Genomic DNA, 13,679 nt, shown 5'->3' with positions numbered 1-13,679 from the left:
CCCGCGCTGCTCGCCTCCTCCGCAAATCTGTTTTCCAAGTCATAGATGGCAGCGCACCCCTCCCAACACGCTCCCCCCATCCCGACGGCTCCCCTTCGTGTCTGGGCTCCTTCTTCTGTTCTCCCCTCCCCAACAAGCCAGAGGACACTCAGAAAGACACAAGGCCCCTGAAGATGCATGAAAAGGTGGCGGCTACACAAAAATACTACAGACACAAAGACACAACAGCAGCAAAAATGGGTCCAACTAAATTACACAAGTGTCCACCTGGGAGATTTAAAAAATGCAGAGACAAAAAAAAAAGATTCCCATGGATCACAAAAGCACGCAAATGCATGCAATACCCAGCAGATCCACACTCCAGAGGGAACACATCACCCTGCCCCTTAAAAATGGCTCTCACAGGGTGACACTCCCCACACAGGACCAAGGTGGTAACTCCGTGACCTCACCGGGTCACACACAGACCTTCTTCAAAGCTGGGTAAGAAGCAAAACACACATTCCCTTGGAGCGGAGCCATCACACCCCACCTGCTCCACCGCGTGTCTCTCCAGGGCTGGAAGGCAAACCCTTCCTTTACAGACATCTTGTTCTCCTCCCAGGCCACAGAGAAAGTCCATCAGATGAGGTTCTGAGACGCAACTGCATCAGTCATCACGTTTCTTAAAACTGAACAGAGAAACACACAAAATGGAGCCCAAATTACAACAGGTAGGCTTGAGGGTAGACACCAGGAAGGCCTTCCTAAGAAGACAGAAAGTTTAAGATCCCAAGGAGTGACGCTAGGCATTTGTGTGAGGCTGGGCTTCTCCCCTATCACCTGCAATAGGAGAGCCATTTCTGCAGCCGGCACCAGGAGTGAGTTAGCACCAACAAGGTAGATGGAAGGACAGAATGACCTGCTGAGGCATGTCCTCCACACGCTCCCAACGGGCAGACAGGAAATTGCTGGCCTGAAATGATAAGGGTCAAGCTGCTTCAATTAACGAAAATGGAAATGGCAACCCGACTTGGCACAGGCGACACCGTGCAGGACTGTTCTGGGCTCTCAGCCACCCTCTCCGCAAGCTGGGCTTAGAGGCTGACATCAGGCTGAGCCTTGAGCGGATGCAGGGGCAGAAGAATGGGTAAAAAGATATGCAGAATTGTCTTGCAGTTGTTTTGTTTGTTTTTGTTGTTGTTGACAGAATGTGGGTCAAAACAGGGAGGGAGAGGAGGTTTCCCCAAATACATTATAATTCAACCTTGACTGGTAAGCCTGGGCTGTGGCCAGGCTGGCGGTAAGGCTTCTGTAGAAGAAAGCAATTCAGCTTCTCCCAAAGCAATTTACTTCTGCATCACCTGATGGTCATAGCTGGGAAGTTTATCCATGTGTCTAACCTCAATGCCTCATGCGCCAATTGAAATTATTTCCTTTTGGGGGCATTGGGAAAAAAATAGAAAAAAACTGGCCTACATCCTCCTAACCAGGAATATTTGAAGAGTCGAGATTTAGTCTGTGCTGGGCCACAATCTCTAGTCCCTCCCTCCATTCCATTTATTTTCTCTACCCAGCTATGTCCAGGCTGAGTTTCTGGTCTTTTTTGGCTCCAACAATTGGACACCCCCTGACAGAACCTGCTGCAGTTTTCCATCACAGAGGTTCACAGAACAAGAGATCAAAGAGAGAGCCCCACTTCCTGTCTCCCAGAGAGCCACGCCCAACCCTTAGTTCCTGCCATTTCCTGGCTGTGGAGCTCCTCCCCTCATCCTGTTTTCTATCTCCTTGCAGTCAGTGCTGAGAAATTCTTGGAGAGAGATGACACAGTGGCCCCCTTTTTGAAGAGCCACTCCATGAAAGTAGCAAGATTCAGCAAGTGCTGAGAGAAGAACTCTCCAATCACCGCCCTGGCTCACAGGCACACATACCTCCCACCCACATTCTGAGGACTAATCACTTCCTCAGTCAGTGTGCCCAGAGCACTGTTTAGAACTTGTTCACAACACGTTTTCCACTTGATTTATACTATAATTATATGCCTGTATCTCCCAACACCAGACAGTGAGCAACGTAAGGGCAAAGAACCACCTAACTCACCTCTGTCACTATCTACAGAGCCTAGTGTGGGGGACGACACAGAGCGGACATCAGTGTTTTTGAATTGAGAAAGGAAAATGAAGGGCCACACAGTAGTCAAACTCAAGACTCAATCTTTCTTTAAGCCATCCTGTTTCAGTCAGGGGGACAAGAGGAGAAAGTGTCTTTCTTCCCAAACATACTCCATCCTTCAGAGTCTCAGTGCCACTCCTGCCCCACGCACAGTGTGGCCTCTAACACGGTGTGCGTGTGCGTGTGTGTGTGTGTGTGTGTGTTGGGGTAAGACTTTTTAAGCCTCTATCGCTCCTTTGAACCAGAATTTGAATCATCATCACTGGAAAAAGCAACAACCCTGGGGACCCGCATGTTATCGCCTGGGCACCTGGGGGAGGTCTCCAAAACAAGATTCTTGCATTATTTGCAAATGTGTCCTGAACACCTACTTTGTGCCAGGTGTGGGGTTGCATACTGGCAAAAGGAAGGTAAGACACTCACTTCTTGCCTTCAAGGCACTAGTGCCTTCCTGCCTTAATCTTGGCTGCCTATGCAGAGTACAAAGGGAAGAGATACCAGGTTGCACTTCAGACCTCCCAAATCAAAATCTCTTAAATGGAGCTGAGACGCTTTTTTCTAAAACCTCCACAGGTGAATTGATCCGCGGGCAGGGTTGTAAGTCACTGATCTCTAGATCAGTGCTGTCCAATAGAACTTTCTGCAACAATGGACTGTTCCCTATCTGTGCCGTCCAATCAGTAGCCACTGGCCACGTGTGGCTATTGAGTACTTGAAACTAGTGACTAAGGAATTGAACTTTTTATTTTACTTATTTTAATTAATTTAAATTTAAACAGCCACCCGTGGCTAGTGCCTATTATATAGGACTGTAAAAGTCTACATCAGTGTTCCCCATCTTGGCTGCACATTAGAATTACCTGGGAATCTTTTTAAAATCCCGATTTCTGGGCCTCATCCTCCGGGAATTCTGTTTCTTTGTTTCTAATGTTGTGGCCTCACCCCATAACAAAGAAACAGAATTTCCAGAGGATGAGGCCCAGAAATCAGGATTTTAAAAAGATTCCCAAGTGATTCTAATGTGCAGCCAAGGTTGAGAACCACTGCTCTAGATGCTCCAAAATCACTTCAATTTGGTTGGAAGATACTTTTGTAGCAGGTGAAGTGTCCATTCCCTTTGGCTCGGAGAACACAATGAGCTTCCCTTCCCTAGGGACACTTATTTATACTGAAACACTGCTCTAGATGAATTGGGGGGAGGGGCCAGTCTGGTGGGTTAAGTCCTATCAGCTAGCTAAGCTACCTCACCAGCCTCAACATCACCACCTCTCCCCGACCCTCACCCCTGGCCTGGAGAAAAGCACGCCTGAGCACCCTCTTTTGTTAGAGGTTGATATTGGTGGGGGACATAAAAAGCAGTGACCTGACTTTAGGTACCTATTATGGACTGAATTGTGTTCCCCAAGTCATATGTTGAAGCCCTAACCCCCAATGGGACTGTATTTGGAGGTAGGGCCTTTAAAAAGGTTATAAAGGTTAAATGAGGTCAGAAGGTGGGATGAATAGGACAGGTGTCCCTATGAGAAGAGAGTTACCAGGGAGGTGCACACACAGAGAACAGCCATGGGAGGACACAGGAGAAGATGGCCGTCCGCAAGCCCAGGAGAGGGGCCGCAGAAGCCAAACTGGCAGACATCTGCATTTTGGACTTTCCAGCCTCCAGAACTATGAGCAAATATGTTTCTGTTGTTGAAGCCACCCAGCCGGTGGTGTTTCATTATGGTGGCAGACTAACACAGTGCACTTGGGAAAGGGCAGTGCCAGGATCCTAATTAACCTTTCCCTGATGAGATGCACCCCAAGAATAGTGACTCTACCATCTGTCGGTGTTTTGTTGTGCATCCTACTTCCCCAACTGTACTTTAAAGTCTCTAAAATTAGTCTAGGATTCAAGACCCTTCATACCAGGTAAACTGTCCCCAACTTCCGTCTCATTTTTCCTCCCAACTGGGTCAAGTCAATGCTAATCTATTTGCCACCCCTTGAACATAACAACACTCTTCTCTAAGCTCTCCAAAACGTTCCCATTCTCTAAGGCCACTGGAAATGCCACCTCTTTCAGAAAGCTTTCCCTGACTGCCTCAGCTAAATGCCTAAGGGAACAACGGCTTCCATCCTGGGAAGTTATCCACAGAGCCTACGCCAGTGCTCTGCAACATGGGGCAATGACTACTTACACTATAGCATAAGAGCAGAGACAGGAAAAGACGGCTAAGGCATGTGGGGCTGCAAAACTGAACCCAATTCTGATGCTAACTACCCAGAGTTAGCCCACGTCCAACAGGTTTAAGGGCAAAGTCCCAAATAAGACTCCCCTCATTTCAGATGCCAGCTTCAAGTTCGAGGGTCCCCAGGCCACCTATACTTCTGGCTATAAATTCAGGGGTCCCCATGACACCCTAAGGTTTAATAATGTGCTAGAATAACTCACAGAACTCAGTAAAGCACTTTACCTACAATTAGTTTATTATAAAGGATACCAAGTACGACCAGCCAAATGAACAAACATATAAGACAAGATCTGGGATGATCCAAAAAACAGCTTCCGTGCCCTCCCCCCACAGAATCATGGCGCATCACCTTCCCAACATATCCATGTGCCACCAGCCAGGAAGCCCACCAAAGCTTGTGTCCAGAGTTTTTATTGGGGTTTCACTATGTAGCCATAACTTATTGAAATCACTGCCCTGGCCAGTTTTGCTCAGTGGATAGAGCCTCAGCCTGTGGACTGAAGGGTCCCAGGTTCAATTCCGGTCAAGGGTACATGCCCGGGTTGTGAACTCCATCCCCAGTGGGGGGGAAGAAGGGGCATGCAGGAGGCAGCCAATCAATGATTCTCTCTCATCGTTGATGTTTCTATCTCTCTCCCTCTCCCTTCCTCTCTGAAATCAATCAAAATATTTAAAAAATCATTTTGTGTTTATATTCTTTTATAAAAGCATTTTGGATACAGAAAAAAAAATCATTGGCCACATGGTTGAACTCAATCTCTAGCCCCCTCTCCTCCATGGAGGCTGATATCACCTGACTCAAAGCCCCAACCCGCTAATCACATGGTTGGTCTTTCTGGCATGGTCACCCTCATCCTGAGTCAAACTTCATCATAAACTCAGGTGTGGTCTGAGGGATCCACCATGAATAACAGAAATTCCTATCACTTGGGAAAGTCCAAGGATTTAGAGGCTCCCTCTAAAGAACCAAGGACAAAGACCAGTAAAATTCTTTATTATACAATTGGGTTGTAGAGAACAGGGGAGACTCACTTATACTAAAAGCCTTAATTTTGAAAGCTGGAGATGACTTGTCCCAGAAGAGCCCATGTGCTCCTCATTAAGGTGGTCTCAGGACCTTCTCTGCTCCCAGCTTGATTCACTTTCCCAACCCTTGCCAAATGGGCACACCAGCCAGCCATGCAACAGACATAAGAAATGAGTTAGCTGGAAACACCAGGCTCCCATCCACCCACCACCTGCTCCCCAGAGCGCCCGGAGCAGAAGACAAGCCACTGGACAGGCCCCTAGCAGAGACCTGCTGCTTTGGTAAGGCAACTGGAAATGTTTACATCACCCCCCAGCTGCCCTTTGCCAACAGTGAAGAGGTAGGAGGGAAAATATAAACTACCACTTTCCACTCCTGTCATGTTCCCAGGACAGGGAAAAGCACCAACACAAAAAGATTTAGGAGCTTTTAATGCTTAGACTGAAAAATCACAGGCTGGGTTTTTCATAAAGTCATGGTCCATCTCTGGCAGGGCAAGTCTGCCCTCACCCAGGCCACGGGTGGAGGCTGAGACTTCTCCCCACGGCCTTCAAGTGGAGGGGCTTCCCTTGTAGTGCAGTGACACCCCAACCCGAGACAAGAAAAAAAAGAGGTGTAATGAGCAGCTATGTGCCAGGTACCACACAAGGCACTTTAAGTGTTATCTCAGTTAATCCCCACACCAACCCCATGGGGTAGGGATCCCCACGCTACAGATGGGGACCCCAAGGCTTGAAGAGGTTAATCAACATGCCCAAAGTCAAGTTCACAAGTCTCAACAGGTCTTCGAGCCTTCCCCACGCTGCCACACTGAATTCTTCCTCTCTCTGATCCAGCCTGTCTTCCGTAAGTTCATTCTCAATACCCATGCCCCATGCTCTGTCCTGGTCCCTGTGAGGAGAGGGGTCAGCTGAAGGACACTCCTCCATGAGAATGGGTGCGCATCCTGGCAGGATCTTTTCTCTGATAGCAAATAAGACCTTGGAGGTCACTCAGCTGAACACAGGCTCTCAAAGAAACAGTGAAGTAAGCAGTTTGCAGGTGTTGCCTCTCTGTGGAGTTAGGTTCCAAAAAGGCAGTGCTCAAAGGAAGGGGAAGAAGGCAGGAATCAGGAGAGCCAGCCGGAAGAGTGTCAAAACTGCCGTGGCAGGTCCCAGCAACCAGACGGCCGAGGAGGATCTTCCTGCTCCGGTCCAGGAGGCGTGTAGTCATCTGCTCGCTCAAGAAGGACCTGGGGGCCTTGAATGTGTCCCTCTGCCAGGCCCAGGGGCGCTCATTTTGTTAGCAGCGGTAGTAGCCCCAGCTCACTCAGTCTCTCCTTGGCCAGTGGCTCCCAGCCCTTGTTAGCCTGTGGGCTCCGAGGGGAGGGGTGCAGGAGCCCCTCCACCTGGACCTCGGGCATCAGGCCAGCCAGAGCTCGCCGTGCCCGCTGCTCCGCCAGCCGCCCCACGCCCACTACCAGCCGCACCCCCAGCAGCTGCACCTGCCGGCTGAGGGCCGCGTCACAGAGCCCAAGAAGCTGTTCTCGCTGCTTGGCAGGCAAATCGGCGGGGGTGAGGTTGCGCCCACTGGGAGCCAGGAAGAGCAGAGGACACAGATTGTGGACAAAACAGTGGCGGAAGAAAACCTCGGGCTGTCCACAGAGGTTCCGGAAAAAGCCCCAGAACCGGGCACCACTCACCTCTGACTGTGGGCACTCCAGCCCCAGCACTGGTCGCTTAGGGTGTTCTTGAGGAGGGCTCAACACAGAGCCCCCAATTCCCAACCAGTCCCGGACTACACTCACTTCCCCAAAGGGTACCTGTGGAGGAGAGAGACATGATGGTTCCAACTGGAGTCCTGACACCTGTTCTCTGAACCAACTGACCCCTTGCCACGCTCCATGAGGATCTAGCCTGAACACCTCCCCCCGCTCACCCGAAGGCCGGAGACTAGGATTCCTGGTCCTATGGTTTGATCTTGTCCCTCTTTCTCAAATTTTTCATTGTGGACTGTGGTCCAGACCTATCTGTTTGCCTCTACCCCCTTGGGACCACGTACAGGGAGTTCACGGGGATACCGGGCCCTTCCTAAGGCCTGATGGGTAGTACTGAGGACAAATGGATGGTCTGAGACAGAAAGGCTGCCAGGGTTAGAGGAGGCACAAGGACAGGGATGACCACTGCTCTCTGGGTGCCCTCTCAGCCCCAAGCCTCAGGCTGTCATTTCCATCGATCATCATTGACCACCTTTCATCCCCCAGTTGGGGTCAATAAAAGCGATTGAGCCTCCTGCCCTGGAGCCTCTTCCCCTCCCCCACCTGCCAAGCGCCCCACCAAGGGGCAGTCACTCATCCCGGGGCCTGAGAGATACGCAGGCAGGCCCTGAAGCCTGCTCTGGTCTGAACCTCTCCTCAGCTAAGAAGCAGAGCCCAGGCTGCCTGAGTGCGCTGCATCGATTCCATACCCACCCGCCAACCAGTCTCTCCTGAGGGCCCTGGAGTCCTGGTCCCGCTCCTGATCCCAACCACATTCTAGGGAGAAGGGAGATCCGGTAAGCTAAGGATGGGGCTGGCGGAAGGAAGGGCTCTCAGAGGCAATTAGCGGACAGCTCACAGAGGATAACGGAACTACCATTAATGTCCTTGGTTAACGACGGGCAGTGAGGCCAGGAGGATGTCTGAGACCCACAGGAGCCAGTGTGTATTGGGAAGGGATGGGAGCCCCGTACACCCGCACGGCCACAGCCGCACACATACTCCTCCTCCACAGCACATGCAGCCAAGCATCCCCCTGGAGCTTCCCACTCCACCCACCAGGGACAGCCAAGCCCTTTACCCCAGTCTGGGCCATGCCAAAGGGCCCCGGGTTCATGCCCAGGAAGAGCACTTGCTTGGGGCCCTGGCAGTAGCGGGTCACGTAGCTGCGATGAGGCTCCCACGCATAGTCCACGGGATTGTAGACAATGCCCACAGGCTCAGAAAACTGCAGCTGGCTCAGCTCAGCATTGAGCCGAAGTTCCTCCTCCAGGAAGCCCTCAGCCAAGCTTCGAGGGCAGAGCTGGGGCTCCACCAGGGCACCTGCAGGCTCATGAAGGGGCCCCGGTGGGAAAGCCTGGGGCACAGCCATGTCACCGTCACCTGGAAAAGAGATGGACAGAGGCCCCTCAGTCCTAGAGTGGGAGGAATCCAGACCGGCCAGGGCTCCACCACCATTTCCTATATCAGTCATCCCCCAACCTCCAGGCAGGACTAAGCTCACCTCAGTTCTTGGTAATGAAAGGACCTCTTCTCTTCCCCTTCACTCATCACCTGGTGTGAATAACCCATCCCCCACTCCAAGCCTCCCTTCCATCAGGCTAGGTCTTGTGTCTGTTCCTAGGCCAGTGATGGCGAACCTTTTGAGCTCGGTGTGTCAGCATTTTGAAAAACCCTAACTTAACTCTGGTGCTGTGTCACACATAGAATTTTTTTGATATTTGCAACCACAGTAAAACAAAGACTTATATTTTTGATATTTATTTTATATATTTAAATGCCATTTAACAAAGAAAAATCAACCAAAACAATGAGTTCGCGTGTCACCTCTGACACCCGTGTCATAGGTTCGCCATCACTGTCCTAGATCATGGCAAGCTTTGGTAAGTTTCCAATAAATGTTTACTGGTGGCAAAATTTCAGTACCTTCAATGTCCCCCTTAACAAAACAAGCCCAGCCAGGATGAGCCGCGTCCTGGGAACCAATGTGCTGAAGAATGAGATGCAGGTGCAAAGCCATAGCTCAGAGACTAATTACTAAGGGCTAATTACAATAGCTTCCAGGTGGTAAGCAAGTGCTCCGTGCCAGATACACCCCATGGATACTCATAACAACCCCAGGAGATGGGTGTTATTGCTCCCATGTTACAGGTAAGAAGACCTAGGCTTAGCAAGATCAAGCAACTTGCCCAGGGTTATGCAGTTAGCAAGTCATGAACCTGGGATTTGAACCCAAACTATCTGACTCAAGACTGAGCCCTGAATCACCCAAACCATCTTGCCTTAGATCAGTGGTTCTCAACCTTGGCTGCACATTAGAATCACCTGGGAATCTTTTCAAAATCCTGATTTCTGGGCCTCATCCTCTGGAAATTCTGTTTCTTTGTTATGGGGTGGGGCCACAACACTAGTAACAAAGAAACAGAATTTCCGGAGGATGAGGCCTAGCAATCAGGATTTTAAAAAGATTCCCAGGTGATTCTAAGGTGCAGCCAAGGTTGAGAACCACTGCCTTAGATGATTCACTCAGCCACCCCTGCTAATTCTACAACCTCCCCAGCCCAGTCCAGCTTCTTGCCCACATTCAAGAATCCTCAGTGGTAAGTGGGATGACTACCAGACTCTCTTACAAGCAATGTAACCAGAGCCAGTCTCTGGATTCCTCATCCAAATACTAAAAATAACAATATTCACTCAATAATGTTGATATAAGAGTGATTTCATTTATATGTGTGATCTAAAAGGCAAAATAAACGAACAAGAAGAACAGAAACAGACTCATAGACACAGAGAACATTTTGATGGTTGCCAGATGGGAGAAGTGTTGGAGGAATGGGTGAAAAAGATGAAGGGATTACATACAAATTGGTAGTCATGGTGATGTAAAGCACATCATAGGGAAAATAGTCAATAGTACTGTAATAACTGTATGGTGTCAGATGGGTACTAGATTTATCGGGACGATCACTTCATAAGCTGTATAAATGTCTAAACACTGGGGTGTACACCTGAAAATAATATAATATTGTATGTAAACTGTATTTGAAAAATTGTTATTTTAAAATAATATTAATATGCCCAGCTGGTGTGGCTCAGTGGTTGAGTGTTGACCTACGAACCAGGAGGTCACAGTTCAATTCCTGGTCCAGGTTGCAGGCTCAACCTTCAGTGGGGGGCATGCAGAAGGGAGCTGATCAATGATTCTCTCTCATTTGTTTCCCTCTCTCGCTCTCTCTCTGAAATCAATAAAAACATATTTTTTAAAAATCCTATATAATAAAAGCCTAATATGCTAAGTGTTCGACCAGTCATTCGACCATTCGACCGGTCGCTATGACATGCACTGACCACCGCACTGACCACCGGGGGCAGACACTCCAACCGGTAGGCTAGCTTGCTGCTGGGGTCTTGCCTGGACTGGGCGAGATCCGGGCTGGGAGAGACAGGCTGGACACGCCCTGAAGCCCTCCCACAGTCCCTCCCCAACCCCGATCGTGCACCAGTGGGGTCCCTTGGCCTGGCCTGCACCCTCTCGCAATCCAGGACCCCTCAGGGGATGTCAGAGAGCTGGTTTCAGTCTGATCCCTGCAGGCTAGGCCAAGGGACCCCACTGGTACACGAATCCATGCACCAGGCCTCTAGTATAATATAAAAGAATGAGATGTTGCATGTAAAGGGGGAGGAAGGGAAAGGGGGAAGAGAAGAGAGGGAAGCAGAAGGGAGAAAGCAGAGGGAGTATTCAAGCAAGCTTTGTAATCCGGCACAAGGCCTGGGAATCTGTTTTTTGACAAGCTTCCCGAGGTGTTTCTGATGGTTGGTGAAGGCTGAGAACCATTGTGTCACCATGGTTCGTAGTTTCTTCATAAATTCACATACCTCCCTCTTCAATCAGAGGCCAGTCACTGGTCAGTTTCCCTCCATATCTGCAAGGTCTTAGCTCTTACTAAGTAGTCAACGAATACCTGCTCAGCTCTGTCCATCCCTATTTAAACTACCTCCTACCAAGGAGCCGGTCCTGATGGACTCGCTGAAGACTCAGCTGCCCACTTGTACTCTGCCCCTTCCCAGGGCTTGCCAGGCTCTGGGGGGTTTCCATCAGGTCTGGACCTCCCATAGCGTAGATCATGGTTCTTTCTCCCTCTCAACCCCTTGCCCAGGTTAAGAGTAACCCAGATAGGAACTCAAGGTTGACACAACAGCTTGATCCATCAACCTGCTCTCTGACCCTAGCCTGGAGGAAGAGAGGGGAAAAAATCAGGGGCCAAACTTAGGAACTCCTCCCCCGTCTGATCTCAGAATTCAACTGATCTATCCAGCTGGCTACCCAGGGCCAACTGGCCTCAGGCACATGCTGAGAAGGAAGCTGGGGAGGACTCCAATGCCTCAGAGGCTCTTGCTTTGCCTCTCCCCAGGTAGCACCAACATTAGTGGTCTGGCTGCTCCAGATGCGGGATCTCTCTCGGCCATAAGTGGGACCTACCTTTGATTTCAGAGACCTATGCTGGAGACAGCAAAGCTGGGGGTACACAAAGTGACAAGGGTTATTTCAGTGTTCCAGGGTTTCAAAGCCTGATCTGATAGCAAGAGCCACAGAATGGGTGTCATCTGACTCAAGTTCTAGTCCAGGTTTCAACTCTAAGAAGGTTCTCTCTAGAGCAGTGGTTCTCAACCTTGGCTGCACATTAGAATCACTTGGGAATCTTTTTAAAATCCTGATTGCTGGGCCTCATCCTCCGGGAATTCTGTTTCTCTGTTACTAATGTTGTGGCCCCACCCCATAACAAAGAAACAGAATTTCCGGAGGATGAGGCCCAGAAATCAGGATTTTAAAAAGATTCCCAGGTGATTCTAATGTGCAGCCAAGGTTGAGAACCACTGCTCTAGAGTCACTTAACTCTATGAAATGAAAATGAGAAATTCCACCTAACCTAGCACCAGTAGGTTTATTTTTTTCAATATGTATGAGTCTTTTACATGACAGGTACTGTAATAGTCTGTTTCTTGGTGGGGAAGAAATCCCAAATGAAAAAAACAACGTAGGCCAGGCTCATGAACCGCTGAGATGACAGATACACAACTTTAAGACACTGTGGTTGGCGCTTTAATGTCCCCAACAAAACACTGTAAGAGCCCAAAAGAGGAACTCGGAAGCACTATCTAAAGTCATCAAGGGCCAGAGACTTAAGACACATACTAGTAGATACTTTATAAATCAGTGTCGTGTCACATTAAGTGCAGAGGAAGCGGAGGGTGACCCAGCGAGAAGTCTGGACACCTAGGCTTTCTGACACAGTGAAGAGGGAATCGAAGACACTCTCCACTCCCCTGTCCCTATGGGCACCCCAGGAATCCACAGGAACAATCAGCAAATCCTTAAAACCAATAATTATAATAAAGATAACAGAGCACGCGCTCAAAAATACCACTTCATCCTGGCTCCTGGCTCCGAGGGGGCAGACGACTAAGGCTCCCTAAGAAACCTCCGCGTGCGCCCGACAAGAAAGCCTCGGCCCGCAGGCCTCCAGGCTTCCAAGGGCTGCGCGCTCCCTGCGCCGGGACGAACCCCGAACAGCGCGAGGGGCCCCAAAACGCAGACATTCCGACTCCCCGCCTGCCGCCACCCCGAAGCCGCGTGAACCCCGACCCTTCCCCCGTCGCCCCTGGGTTCCAGCCTCCAACTTCCTCACCTGGCCCAGCTGCCCATCCGGTTTCCGAGTCCTTTTCCCCGCCCCCGGGCGCGGAGGACAGTGGGAATCGTAGTCCACTCTGCTTAGGAAAGGAGATTGGCGTAGTCACGGCCACTTCCGCCGGAAATGCGCAAGTCCCCGGAAAGCGTGCTAAATTAGCGCTAAGCGATGCTGGGGGTTGTAGTTTATTCTTTACTTCAGGGCTGAATCAACAACATTTGAGAAGTGAGGGCCAGGCTTTTTAAGAACCTCGAAGATCCTGGGTTCTAGCCCTAAAGGCATCAACCTTCCATAGCTCATCCACAACACTTTCCCCAAAGGGGTTAAGAATCAAGGAGCTTCAACCATCCCCAACCTCCCAACCCACCTGAGGCTATTAACATGGTTAAAAACCAGTTCTAGCCCTCCGGTTGCCCCAGGTGTAAGAGACCTTTCCTTTGCAGCCCTCCTAGGACTGTATGTAGAACATCCACAGAGACACTTCCGTCATCTCCTAATAACTCCTTTTTTAAAATATATATAATTGATTTCAGAGAGGAATGGAGAGGGAGACAGAGATATAAACATCAATGATGAGCCCTGGCTGGTTTGGCTCAATAGGTAGAGCATCGGCCTGTGGACTGAAGGGTCCCAGGTTCGATTCTGGTCAAGGGCACGTGCCCGGATTGCGGGCTTGATCCCCAGTGGGAGGAGTGCAGGAGGCAACTGATCGATGATTCTCTCTCATCATTGATGTTTCTATCTCTCCCTCCCTCTCCCTTCCTCTCTGAAATCAATAAAAATATATCTTATTAAAAAAATCAATGATGAAAAAAAAAATCAATGATGAGAAAGAATCATTGATCAGT

The 13,679-nt window shown here is 49.8% G+C and overlaps 1 protein-coding gene across 1 annotated transcript; it reads right to left on the bottom strand.

Annotated features, from left to right (window-relative positions):
* Window positions 1-4,601: 4,601 nt before the first annotated feature.
* Window positions 4,602-12,872, bottom strand: SMUG1 (single-strand-selective monofunctional uracil-DNA glycosylase 1). The gene is made up of 3 exons (XM_081115209.1): window positions 12,832-12,872; window positions 8,226-8,527; window positions 4,602-7,210 (listed from the first exon to the last, which is right to left on the bottom strand). The coding sequence occupies exons 2-3, from the start codon at window positions 8,514-8,516 to the stop codon at window positions 6,683-6,685; spliced, it is 819 nt and encodes a 272-aa protein (XP_080971335.1). The 5' UTR covers window positions 8,517-8,527; window positions 12,832-12,872; the 3' UTR covers window positions 4,602-6,682.
* Window positions 12,873-13,679: the final 807 nt, after the last annotated feature.

The sequence above is a fragment of the Myotis nattereri genome, assembly GCF_964212035.1.
Source record: "Myotis nattereri genome assembly, chromosome: 2".
NCBI classification, from domain to species: Eukaryota; Metazoa; Chordata; class Mammalia; order Chiroptera; family Vespertilionidae; genus Myotis; species Myotis nattereri.
The sequence above is the reverse complement of the archived record's forward strand: the minus strand, read 5'-3'. Positions and strand labels throughout refer to the sequence as shown.